The sequence below is a fragment of the Lissotriton vulgaris genome, unplaced genomic scaffold, assembly GCF_964263255.1.
Source record: "Lissotriton vulgaris unplaced genomic scaffold, aLisVul1.2 SCAFFOLD_995, whole genome shotgun sequence".
Taxonomy (NCBI): domain Eukaryota; kingdom Metazoa; phylum Chordata; class Amphibia; order Caudata; family Salamandridae; genus Lissotriton; species Lissotriton vulgaris.
Window position 1 is genome coordinate 256227 of NW_028251266.1, and position 14273 is coordinate 270499.

The 14273-nt window shown below is 49.8% G+C and overlaps 1 protein-coding gene across 5 annotated transcripts in view; it reads right to left on the reverse strand.

Moving 5' to 3' along the window:
* Positions 1-412: 412 nt before the first annotated feature.
* The window catches only part of FPGS (folylpolyglutamate synthase), a 393648-nt gene continuing 379787 nt past the window's right edge, over positions 413-14273 (reverse strand). For all 5 annotated transcript variants that reach the window (XM_086950762.1, XM_086950761.1, XM_086950765.1 and 2 more), the window contains one exon: positions 413-1076. In XM_086950762.1, coding sequence (XP_086806888.1) covers positions 649-1076 — 428 coding nt within the window. In that variant the 3' untranslated portion in view covers positions 413-648. The remainder of the gene's footprint in view (positions 1077-14273) is intronic.

Genomic DNA, 14273 nt, shown 5'->3' on the forward strand with positions numbered 1-14273 from the left:
GGCTATGTTTACATATAGAGGTCGGTAATTTATTAACAAAGCAAAATGGGGGACTTCGTGTTTTATATTGCAAGTGTAATTTATCTTTGGAAAGTGAAATGAAATGTATCAATGTATTTTGCACGGCTGATCGTATCTTTTGTGTGGAATTGCTTTTATGGATGCGCTTTATGACTCCAATAAAGATCTAATGATTGATTAACACCCCAATAATGTGTAACATCTATTCCTTGTTCCTTTAGACTCAAGTAGAATACGATGTTTTGCTTGGGCCTTTGGCCAACTGAGTACAACTTCACCCCAATCTCAGCTCCACAACCATCCTAGGTGTGAGCGGGCACTTGTCAGCTCCTCTCCTGGCTGAGGGAAGAAGCCTTTATCTACATTGAATGTAAAAAAGGCAAAATCTTCAGCCACAGTAACACAAGAGACAATCTGCTTAGTTTACTGATTGGGTTTTTACAAAAAGGCAACCCTTGCTCCCTCCCCCCTGGGTCCCTTCTCTGCACATCCATAACTTTAGTGCCAGAGTCCTCAGATGCAGAGATAAATATTCAAGTAAGATCATCTGATTAATTTAAAACTGTTTTCAGGAGCACAGTATCTGTGGCGTCCAGAGAGCCTGCAGATACCAGCCATGGCACTGGGTTATTGAGACAGAGACTGGTCGAGCAGCTTCAAGACTCCGCCCACCAGGTGCAGACTTCCTGTGACCAGCACCTGCACCGTGGTGGCCTCCTTCAGCAGGACAGCTCCGCTGGCAGCCACTGTGTGCTGATGCAGTCCCTTGGCAGGGGGGTGTCGAAACTCTGGGTCGCGGCCTTGAGTGATCCACTGCAAAGCGTGTGAGATACACGGGAAGACCAATGAGTTGGCGTTCAGAAGGCGCTCGGCTGATGGGACATAGAGCAGGTGTCTGCCGCGGAGGCCTTCATGCTTCCTCAGGTGGCCCAACTCCTGCACCTCACTCATCCACATGTCATCCGACATCTCCTCCATGAGCCCGTTCCACTTGCGCTGGTTCTCCAGGCAGCGGGTCAGTATGTTCTCAAGCGTCACGTTGAAGTTCTGTTGATCTGCAGTAAGAGGGATAAAGAGAAAGGAGTCACGCTTTTTACAAGATGACATCCCAGCCTGCCAGGACATTCCCTAGGAAACATGAACCCTCCCCGTAGACTATAACCTGACCTTTGAAGCTGAACCTGCTAGAGAAGACTACACCCCGACATTCTTTACCGCAGAACCTGGCCCTCCTTTACAGCTGACCCTGGTAGAGTAGACTGTAACCTGACCTCCTTTACAGCTGACCCTGGCAGAGTAGACTATAACCTGACCTCCTTTACAGCTGACCCTGGTAGAGTAGACTATAACCTGACCTCCTTTACAGCTGACGCTGGCAGAGTAGACTATAACCTGACCTCCTTTACAGCTGAACCAGGCACAGTAGACTATAACCTGACCTCCTTTACAGCTGACCCTGGTAGAGTAGGCTATAACCCGACCTCCTTTACAGCTGACCCTGGTAGAGTAGACTGTAACCTGACCTCCTTTACAGCTGAACCTGGCACAGTAGACTATAACCTGACCTTTACAGCTGACCCTGGCACAGTAGACTATAACCTGACCCTCCTTTACAGCTGACCCTGGCAGAGTAGACTGTAACCTGACCTTCTTTACAGCTGACCCTGGCAGAGTAGACTATAACCTGACCTCCTTTACAGCTGACCCTGGCACAGTAGACTATAACCTGACCTCCTTTACAGCTGACCCTGGCAGAGTAGACTATAACCTGACCTCCTTTACAGCTGACCCTGGCACAGTAGACTATAACCTGACCACCTTTACAGCTGACCCTGGCACAGTAGACTATAACCTGACCTCCTTTACAGCTGACCCTGGCAGAGTAGACTATAACCTGACCTCCTTTACAGCTGACCCTGGTAGAGTAGACTACAACCTGACCTCCTTTACAGCTGACCCTGGCACAGTAGACTATAACCTGACCCTCCTTTACAGCTGACCCTGGCAGAGTAGACTGTAACCTGACCTCCTTTACAGCTGACCCTGGTAGAGTAGACTGTAACCTGACCTCCTTTACAGCTGAACCTGGCACAGTAGACTACAACCTGATCTCCTTTACAGCCGACCCTGGCAGAGTAGACTATAACCTGACCTCCTTTACAGCTGACCCAGGCAGAGTAGACTATAACCTGACCTCCTTTACAGCTGACCCTGGCACAGTAGACTATAACCTGACCTTTACAGCTGACCCTGGCACAGTAGACTATAACCCGACCTCCTTTACAGCTGACCCTGGTAGAGTAGACTATAACCTGACCTCCTTTACAGCTGACCCTGGCAGAGAAGACTATAACCTGACCTCCTTTACAGCTGACCCTGGTAGAGTAGACTACAACCTGACCTCCTTTACAGCTGACCCTGGCAGAGTAGACTATAACCTGACCTCCTTTACAGCTGACCCTGGTAGAGTAGACTACAACCTGACCTCCTTTATAGCTGACCCTGGCACAGTAGACTATAACCTGACCCTCCTTTACAGCTGACCCTGGCAGAGTAGACTACAACCTGACCTCCTTTACAGCTGACCCTGGCAGAGTAGACTATAACCTGACCTCCTTTACAGCTGACCCTGGCAGAGTAGACTACAACCTGATCTCCTTTACAGCTGACCCTGGCAGAGTAGACTATAACCTGACCTCCTTTACAGCTGACCCAGGCAGAGTAGACTATAACCTGACCTCCTTTACAGCTGACCCTGGCACAGTAGACTATAACCTGACCTTTACAGCTGACCCTGGCACAGTAGACTATAACCTGACCTCCTTTACAGCTGACCCTGGTAGAGTAGACTATAACCTGACCTCCTTTACAGCTGACCCTGGCAGAGTAGACTATAACCTGACCTTTACAGCTGACCCTGGTAGAGTAGACTATAACCTGACCTCATTTATAGCTGACCCTGGCAGAGTAGACTATAACCTGGCCTCCTTTACTGCTGAACCTGGGAGAGAATAGACTATAACCTGACCCTCCTTTACAGCTGACCCTGGCAGAGTAGACTATAACCTGACCTTTACAGCTGACCCTGGTAGACTATAACCTGACCCTCCTTCACAGCTGACCCTCGTAGAGTAGACTATAACCTGACCTCCTTTACAGCTGACCCTGGCCGAGTAGACTATAACCTGACCCTTACAGCTGACCCTGGTAGACTATAACCTGGCCCTCATTTACAGCTGACCCTGGTAGAGTAGACTGTAACCTGACCTCCTTTACAGCTGAACCTGGCAGAGTAGACTATAACCTCACTCTCCTTTACAGCTGACCCTGGCAGAGTAGACTATAACCGGACCTCCTTTACAGCTGACCCTGGCACAGTAGACTATAACCTGACCTCCTTTACAGCTGACCCGGGCAGAGTAGACTATAACCTGACCTCCTTTACAGCTGACCCTGGTAGAGTAGACTATAACCTGACCTTTACAGCTTACCCTGGCAGAGTAGACTATAACCTGACCTCCTTTACAGCTGACCCTGGCACAGTAGACTACAACCTGACCTCCTTTACAGCTGACCCTGGCACAGTAGACTATAACCTGACCTCATTTATAGCTGACCCTGGCAGAGTAGACTATAACCTGACCTCCTTTACAGCTGACCCCGGCACAGTAGACTACAACCTGACCTTTACAGCTGACCCTGGTAGAGTAGACTATAACCTGACCTTTACAGCTGACCCTGGCACAGTAGACTATAACCTGACCTCCTTTACAGCTGACCCTGGCACAGTAGACTACAACCTGACCTCCTTTACAGCTGACCCTGGCAGAGTAGACTATAACCTGACCTTCACAGCTGACCCTCTTAGAGTAGACTATAACCTGACCTCCTTTACAGCTGATCCTGGCAGAGTAGACTATAACCTGACCTCCTTTACAGCTGACCCTGGTAGAGTAGACTATTACCCGACCCTCCTTTACAGCTGACCCTGGTAGAGTAGACTATAACCTGACCCTCCTTTACAGCTGACCCTGGTAGAGTAGACTATTACCCGACCCTCCTTTACAGTGGACCCTGGTAGAGTAGACTATAACCTGACCCTCCTTTACAGCTGACCCTGGTAGAGTAGACTATTACCCGACCCTCCTTTACAGCTGACCCTGGCAGAGAAGACTATAACCTGACCTCCTTTACAGCTGACCCTGGCAGAGTTGACTATAACCTGACCTCCTTTACAGCTGACCCTGGCAGAGTAGACTATAACCTGACCTCCTTTACAGCTGACCCTGGCAGAGTAGACTATAACCTGACCCTCCTTTACAGCTGACCCTGGCAGAGTAGACTATAACCTGACCTCCTTTACAGCTGACCCTGGCAGAGTAGACTATAACCTGACCTCCTTTACAGCTGACCCTGGCAGAGTAGACTGTAACCTGACCTCTACAGCTGACCCTGGCAGAGTAGACTATAACCTGACCTCCTTTACAGCTGACCCTGGCAGAGTAGACTATAACCTGACCCTCCTTTACAGCTGAACCTGGCAGAGTAGACTATAACCTCACCCTCCTGTACAGCTGACCCTGGCACAGTAGACTATAACCTGACCTCCTTTACAGCTGACCCTGGTAGAGTAGACTGTAACCTGACCTCCTTTACAGCTGACCCTGGCAGAGTAGACTATAACCTGACCTCCTTTACAGCTGACCCTGGTAGAGTAGTCTATAACCTCACCCTCCTTTACAGCTGACCCTGGCAGAGTAGACTATAACCTGACCTCCTTTACAGCTGACCCTGGTAGAGTAGACTATACCCTGAGCCTCCTTTACAGCTGACTCTGGTAGAGTAGACTATAACCTGACCTCCTTTACAGCTGACCCTGGCAGAGTAGACTGTAACCTGACCTCATTTACAGCTGACCCTGGCAGAGTAGACTATAACCTGACCTTTACAGCTGACCCTGGCACAGTAGACTATAACCCGACCTCCTTTACAGCTGACCCTGGTAGAGTAGACTATAACCTGACCTCCTTTACAGCTGACCCTGGCAGAGTAGACTATAACCTGACCTTTACAGCTGACCCTGGCACAGTAGACTATAACCCGACCTCCTTTACAGCTGACCCTGGCAGAGTAGACTATAACCTGACCTCCTTTACTACTGAACCTGGGAGAGAATAGACTATAACCTGACCCTCCTTTACAGCTGACCCTGGCACAGTAGACTATAACCTGACCTCCTTTACAGCTGACCCTGGCACAGTACACTATAACCTGACCTCCTTTACAGCTGACCCTGGCAGAGTAGACTGTAACCTCACCCTCCTTTACAGCTGACCCTGGCAGAGTAGACTATAACCTGACCCTTACAGCTGACCCAGGTAGACTATAACCTGGCCCTCATTTACAGCTGACCCTGGTAGAGTAGACTGTAACCTGACCTCCTTTACAGCTGAACCTGGCAGAGTAGACTATAACCTCACTCTCCTTTACAGCTGACCCTGGCAGAGTAGACTATAACCGGACCTCCTTTACAGCTGACCCTGGCACAGTAGACTATAACCTGACCTCCTTTACAGCTGACCCGGGCAGAGTAGACTATAACCTGACCTCCTTTACAGCTGACCCTGGTAGAGTAGACTATAACCTGACCTTTACAGCTTACCCTGGCAGAGTAGACTATAACCTGACCTCCTTTACAGCTGACCCTGGCACAGTAGACTACAACCTGACCTCCTTTACAGCTGACCCTGGCACAGTAGACTATAACCTGACCTCATTTATAGCTGACCCTGGCAGAGTAGACTATAACCTGACCTCCTTTACAGCTGACCCCGGCACAGTAGACTACAACCTGACCTTTACAGCTGACCCTGGTAGAGTAGACTATAACCTGACCTTTACAGCTGACCCTGGCACAGTAGACTATAACCTGACCTCCTTTACAGCTGACCCTGGCACAGTAGACTACAACCTGACCTCCTTTACAGCTGACCCTGGCAGAGTAGACTATAACCTGACCTTCACAGCTGACCCTCTTAGAGTAGACTATAACCTGACCTCCTTTACAGCTGATCCTGGCAGAGTAGACTATAACCTGACCTCCTTTACAGCTGACCCTGGTAGAGTAGACTATTACCCGACCCTCCTTTACAGCTGACCCTGGTAGAGTAGACTATAACCTGACCCTCCTTTACAGCTGACCCTGGTAGAGTAGACTATTACCCGACCCTCCTTTACAGTGGACCCTGGTAGAGTAGACTATAACCTGACCCTCCTTTACAGCTGACCCTGGTAGAGTAGACTATTACCCGACCCTCCTTTACAGCTGACCCTGGCAGAGAAGACTATAACCTGACCTCCTTTACAGCTGACCCTGGCAGAGTTGACTATAACCTGACCTCCTTTACAGCTGACCCTGGCAGAGTAGACTATAACCTGACCTCCTTTACAGCTGACCCTGGCAGAGTAGACTATAACCTGACCCTCCTTTACAGCTGACCCTGGCAGAGTAGACTATAACCTGACCTCCTTTACAGCTGACCCTGGCAGAGTAGACTATAACCTGACCTCCTTTACAGCTGACCCTGGCAGAGTAGACTGTAACCTGACCTCTACAGCTGACCCTGGCAGAGTAGACTATAACCTGACCTCCTTTACAGCTGACCCTGGCAGAGTAGACTATAACCTGACCCTCCTTTACAGCTGAACCTGGCAGAGTAGACTATAACCTCACCCTCCTGTACAGCTGACCCTGGCACAGTAGACTATAACCTGACCTCCTTTACAGCTGACCCTGGTAGAGTAGACTGTAACCTGACCTCCTTTACAGCTGACCCTGGCAGAGTAGACTATAACCTGACCTCCTTTACAGCTGACCCTGGTAGAGTAGTCTATAACCTCACCCTCCTTTACAGCTGACCCTGGCAGAGTAGACTATAACCTGACCTCCTTTACAGCTGACCCTGGTAGAGTAGACTATACCCTGAGCCTCCTTTACAGCTGACTCTGGTAGAGTAGACTATAACCTGACCTCCTTTACAGCTGACCCTGGCAGAGTAGACTGTAACCTGACCTCATTTACAGCTGACCCTGGCAGAGTAGACTATAACCTGACCTTTACAGCTGACCCTGGCACAGTAGACTATAACCCGACCTCCTTTACAGCTGACCCTGGTAGAGTAGACTATAACCTGACCTCCTTTACAGCTGACCCTGGCAGAGTAGACTATAACCTGACCTTTACAGCTGACCCTGGCACAGTAGACTATAACCCGACCTCCTTTACAGCTGACCCTGGCAGAGTAGACTATAACCTGACCTCCTTTACTACTGAACCTGGGAGAGAATAGACTATAACCTGACCCTCCTTTACAGCTGACCCTGGCACAGTAGACTATAACCTGACCTCCTTTACAGCTGACCCTGGCACAGTACACTATAACCTGACCTCCTTTACAGCTGACCCTGGCAGAGTAGACTGTAACCTCACCCTCCTTTACAGCTGACCCTGGCAGAGTAGACTATAACCTGACCCTTACAGCTGACCCAGGTAGACTATAACCTGGCCCTCATTTACAGCTGACCCTGGTAGAGTAGACTGTAACCTGACCTCCTTTACAGCTGACCCTGGTAGAGTAGACTATAACCTGACCTCCTTTACAGCTGAACCTGGCAGAGTAGACTATAACCTCACTCTCCTTTACAGCTGACCCTGGCAGAGTAGACTATAACCGGACCTCCTTTACAGCTGACCCTGGCACAGTAGACTATAACCTGACCTCCTTTACAGCTGACCCTGGCAGAGTAGACTATAACCTGACCTCCTTTACAGCTGACCCTGGTAGAGTAGACTATAACCTGACCTTTACAGCTGACCCTGGCAGAGTAGACTATAACCTGACCTCCTTTACAGCTGACCCTGGCACAGTAGACTACAACCTGACCTCCTTTACAGCTGACCCTGGCAGAGTAGACTATAACCTGACCTCATTTATAGCTGACCCTGGCAGAGTAGACTATAACCTGACCTCCTTTACAGCTGACCCCGGCACAGTAGACTACAACCTGACTTCCTTTACAGCTGACCCTGGCAGAGTAGACTATAACCTGACCTCATTTATAGCTGACCCTGGCAGAGTGGACTATAACCTGACCCTCCTTTACAGCTGAACCTGGGAGAGAATAGACTATAACCTGACCTCCTTTACAGCTGACCCCGGCAGAGTAGACTATAACCTGACCTCCTCTACAGCTGACCCTGGCAGAGTAGACTACAACCTGACCTCCTTTACAGCTGGCCCTGGCAGAGTAGACTATAACCTGACCTTTACAGCTGACCCTGGCACAGTAGACTATAACCTGACCTCCTTTACAGCTGACCCTGGCACAGTAGACTACAACCTGACCTCCTTTACAGCTGACCCTGGCAGAGTAGACTATAACCTGACCTTCACAGCTGACCCTCTTAGAGTAGACTATAACCTGACCTCCTTTACAGCTGACCCTGGCAGAGTAGACTATAACCTGACCTCCTTTACAGCTGAACCTGGGAGAGAATAGACTATAACCTGACCTCCTTTACAGCTGACCCTGGTAGAGTAGACTATAACCTGACCTCCTTTACAGCTGACCCTGGTAGAGTAGACTATAACCTCACCCTCCTTTACAGCTGACCCTGGCAGAGTAGACTATAACCTGACCTCCTTTACAGCTGACCCTGGCAGAGTAGACTATAACCTGACCCTCCTTTACAGCTGACCCTGATAGAGTAGACTATTACCCGACCCTCCTTTACAGCGGACCCTGGTAGAGTAGACTATAACCTGACCCTCCTTTACAGCTGACCCTGGTAGAGTAGACTATTACCCGACCCTCCTTTACAGCTGACCCTGGCAGAGTAGACTATAACCTGACCTCCTTTACAGCTGACCCTGGCAGAGTAGACTATAACCTGACCCTCCTTTACAGCTGACCCTGATAGAGTAGACTATTACCCGACCCTCCTTTACAGCGGACCCTGGTAGAGTAGACTATAACCTGACCTCCTTTACAGCTGACCCTGGTAGAGTAGACTATTACCCGACCCTCCTTTACAGCTGACCCTGGTAGAGTAGACTATAACGTGACCTCCTTTACAGCTGACCCTGGCAGAGAAGACTATAACCTGACCTCCTTTACAGCTGACCCTGGCAGAGTTGACTATAACCTGACCTCCTTTACAGCTGACCCTGGCAGAGTAGACTATAACCTGACCTCCTTTACAGCTGACCCTGGCAGAGTAGACTATAACCTGACCCTCCTTTACAGCTGACCCTGGCAGAGTAGACTATAACCTGACCTCCTTTACAGCTGACCCTGGCAGAGTAGACTATAACCTGACCTCCTTTACAGCTGACCCTGGCAGAGTAGACTATAACCTGACCTCCTTTACAGCTGACCCTGGCAGAGTAGACTGTAACCTGACCTCTACAGCTGACCCTCGCAGAGTAGACTACAACCTGACCTCCTCTACAGCTGACCCTGGCAGAGTAGACTGTAACCTGACCCTCCTTTACAGCTGACCCTGGCAGAGTAGACTATAACCTGACCCTCCTTTACAGCTTAACCTGATATACTTACTACACATGGGAGAACAAGAGGAACACCAAAAGAAGAAAAAAAACTTTGCTAGTAAGGAAAAAGTTACTTATCTGTAACAATCTGTCTTAAAGCTTTCAGTGTTGAGGTTACTAATGATACTCTCTGCCCAAACTCACAATGCATCTGGACACAAACCCCAAATCCATTGCGCAAACAGACAGTTGCAGTTAGTACAGCCCCTTCAGCCACCAAGTTCTGCACGTTGTCCGTCTCAGTTCTAAACGTACGGCAGGACAGCTTGAACCACAACTGGACAGCCCGTGTTAAAAAACAAATATGAGAAAGTGACACTATTGCAGAGACCATGAGCCTGAAAGATTAGGCTCAGTATATGAGCACCTCAACCTAGGATAGAGAATAAGGGTTAATAGAAGAGCACCCTGACCTACGACCCTGAATGATTCGGTTTAATATGAGCACCCCAAAACAACTTGCATACATCCAGACCCAACACTAGATGGAATGTCATCTACAGCTCACATGCCTCGAACACCTATTTTCCTGTCTTCCCCACTCAAGATGTGGAGAAGTGTGGCTCACTGGTTAGAGGAGGCAGACCTGGAAGCAGAGGTCAGCCTGGGACCAGGGTTCAATTCCCGGCTCGGCAGGGTCTTGAGTCCTAAAAATGTCCATGGACTCGACAATTCTCGCTCTGGTGCCTACTCGATTCACGGGTTCATACTCTGCGACTCTGGGCAATAGCTTGCTTAATCTCCACAACGGCCCCTCGCGGAGGGATGCCTGGCTTTCACCTTGCGGATACCCTGCCGGGGTTATCTCACAGGGGAATACCAGGACGGGTTCCCTAAGCAAGCGCTTAGAAACCGCTCGGTGATTTGCGCTATATAAATTCCTGTACATTTACATTTACAAGCTTGGCTCAGCAGGAGGGCAGAATCGTGTCTCTGGTCGGCAGCAACCATAGTTTGCTGTCTGGGTCTAGAAGACTGGTACCAGGAGCACTGAGGGCCTCCTGGAGCTTTACAGTGCATGGACCTCTGGATGGCAGAGTCAGCCGGAGCATGGAACAACAGGCTGCCATCAAACTGAAGATCAATGAGCTGCTCCCGAATATTCTCAGGGAACTCGCCGTCCCGAAGCCAAGCATGGTGAGGGAGACTGAGGAAGACATACAGGCGCCGGGGAGGAGGGCGGGCGATATGAATGCCAGCAGCCCTACATGCCAAGAACAGATGCATACTGGTAAGTAGCATATTCGGTTCGAGGCATGTGGGCTACTGAATTCATATCTGTGCATAGAATACATAGCAGTCCCTCCATTAGCGGCGGCCGCCCGCGCCAGCTGCAGCAGTTTGAAAAAGTGTTTTTAGAACAGCCTGCCCTACAGCTGCCTGCTGTTTGGAGTGCACAGCTACGCAGTAGTGTTTGGTAAATGTGTGTGTGGTAGACCACGTGGCTGCCCTACATATGTCTTCTAAAGGAATATTTCCAAGGAAAGCCATGGAGGCCCCCAACTTCCGGGTGGAGTGGGCCCGCGGGGGAATTGTTAGAGTGCGCTTGGCTTTCTGATAGCAGATCTGAATACACTTAACGATCCACTTAACGATCCACCTGGCGATACCAGCCTTGGAAATGGGGTTACCTTTGTGTTGTGGCGAAAAGGCAACAAATAGTTGTTTAGTCTTCCGAAAATCTCTGGTCCTATCAATGTAGTACATAAAGGCCCTTTTGACGTCAAGCGTGTGGAGCATCCTCTCCGCAACTGACTCAGGATTTTGGAAGAACACAGGCAGTTCTAAAGTCCGATTGATATGGAACTGTGAAACTACCTTAGGAAGGAACTTAGGGTTAGTGCAAAGCACCACCCTGTTGGAATTAATCTGTATGAATGGCTCTTGGATAGTTAGTGCCTGGAGTTCACTAACTCGTCGTAGCGACGTAATCGCTATCAGGAAAGCCACTTTCCATGTTAAGAACTGAATCTCGCATGAATGCAGTGGCTCGAAAGGGGAACCCATTAGTCTGGTGAGGACCACGTTAAGGTTCCATTCGGGAGCTGGTGAGGTCCGTGGAGGAATGACTCGTTTGAGTCCTTCCAGAAAGGCTTTGATGGCAGGCACCCTGAAAAGGGAAAGGTGCTGCCTGTTTTGGAGATAAGCCGCCATTGCGGATAAATGTATACGAATGGAAGCATAGGCCAGATTACATTTGTATAGATGTAAGAGATAACAAATGATGTTTTGAATAGATGCGTCTAGCGGGTTGATGTTGTGGTCTGCACAATAAATGACAAACCGCTTCCACTTCGCCGCATAGCATGCTCTGGTGGTGGGCTTCCTTGCCTCCCTGATTATGTCCATACAGTCAGGAGGTAAGTTGAGGTAGTCAAACTCTAAGATTTCAGGAGCCAGATCGCCAGGTTGAGCTGTTGCGGATCTGGATGCTGAATGTCGCCATGGCTCTGCGTCAAAAGCCTGGGTGTGAGGCGCAGCCTTTGATGCGGTACCACGGATAGTTCCAGAAACGTGGTGTACCATGGTTGGCGTGCCCACGTTGGAGCAACCAGGATGAGAGTCATCGAGTGTTGCATCAGTTTGCGTGCCACCAGCGGTATCAGAGGTGCTGGGGGAAAAGCGTACGCAAATTTGCCTGACCAGTTCATCCATATCGCATTGCCCTGAGATTGTGGGTGTGGAAACCTGGCGGCAAAGCTTCGGCATTTGGCATTTTCTTTTGTGGCGAACAGGTCTATCTCTGGATGACCCCACCTTTGGAAGTACGGGTGGAGTACCGATAGATGTATCTCCCACTCGTGCATCTGGTGGCTGTACCTGCTGAGCAGGTCCGCCATCTGATTGTCTTTGCCCGGGAGGTGTTCCGCCATGAGGAAGATGTTCCTCTGAATGGCCCACTTCCACATGCTCTGAGCCAGATGAGACAACTGTGGAGAGTGTGTACCTCCCTGCTTCTGAATGTAGTACATAGCCGTCATGTTGTCCGTCCGGATCAACACGACCTTGTTGCACAGATGTACTTTGAATGCTTTCATTGACATGGAGATAGCCATCAGTTCAAGAACGTTGATGTGCATCCTCTTTCGCTGCGTTGTCCATAGTCCCTGCACAGTGTAGTGGAGTACATGAGCTCCCCAACCCTGGAGAGATGCGTTCGTCGTCAGAATGATCTGTGGCACAGGCTCCTGGAACGGTCGTCCCTTGCAAAGGTTTAGTGGATTCCACCAATGCAGAGAGTTGTATGCACGACCGGTTACCAACACTATGTCTTTCAACGGTCCGTGAGCCTGAGTCCACTGACGTGCTAAGCACTCCTGAAGCGGACGCATATGTAGTCTCGCGTGCGGGACTATGAAGATGCAGGAGGCCATCATGTCTATCAACGGCATGAACACTCGTGCTTGAAGCGAGTGTTGAGGTCTGAATTTCTGTATCAGCGATTGAATGCTGCTGATCCTCACTGAATTTGGCTGTGCTTTGGCTGCCAGAGTGTCTATCGTCGCACCCAGATACTGCCGTATGTGGGCGGGTTGCAGGTGGGACTTTGGGTAATTCAGTGAGAATCCCAGATCGTGAAGAAGATGAATGGCGTGGGACATGTGGGCGGCACACTGCTGGGCCGACTTTGCCTGGATTAGCCAGTCGTCCAGATAAGGGTAGACGTGAATGTTCTGTCTCCGTAGGTGTGCCGCCACCGTCGCCAGGCACTTTGTAAACACTCTGGGTGCTGTGGTGACTCCGAAAGGTAGGACCCTGAACTGGTAATGTTGATTTTGGATGGTGAACCTGAGGTATTTTCTGTGTGACGGGTGAAGCGGAATATGAAAATACGCGTCCTTTAGATCTAATGTTGCGAGAAAATCTCCCCGGTTGAGCAACGGTAAGACCTGCTGCAGTGTTAGCATGTGAAAGTGCTCTGACTGAATGTACTGATTGAGGGGTCTGAGGTCCAGAACGGGTCTGAGGGACCCGTCCTTTTTTGGTATCAAGTACAGTGAGTAAACTCCTGTGCCTCTTTCCTCCACAGGCACGAGCTCGATTGCTCCTTTTTGCAGCATGACGAGTACCTCCTGCTGCAATAAGTGCAAATGCTCTGCGGACATAGGACGGTGTCTTGGGGGTATGTTGGGTGGAGTGGATGTTAACTCCAGACAATAACCGTACTGGATAATCTTTGTGACCCACCTGTCTGTGGTGATGGACTTCCAGACTGGCAGGAACTGTTGGAGTCTCCCCCCGACAGGTGTTGTATGGTCGGGGGCAGTGACAAGGCGTCACTGTTTGTTAGTGGCGGAGGACCTGGAGTTGTTGTTTCCACGTCCTCTGCCCTTGGCGCTGTTTCCACGATATCCACCTCTACTTTGTTTGGTGTATGTGGTTTGTGCGCCACCTTTATAGTACTGTGTGTTCTGGGACAGCTGGCCTCTGGAAACACCTCTATTGCTTGAGCGACGAAAAGAACCACCCCTGAACTGCAGCAACTGTAGAGCCCCCATAGACTTTGCAGTCTGTGTCTTTCTTGATTTTCTCCAAGGTGGTGTCCACCTCTGGGCCAAAGAGATGATCAGGGTTTACTGTCTGATTTAGAATGGTGGTCTGTAACTCTGGCTTGAACCCGGAGATTCGGAGCCAGGCATG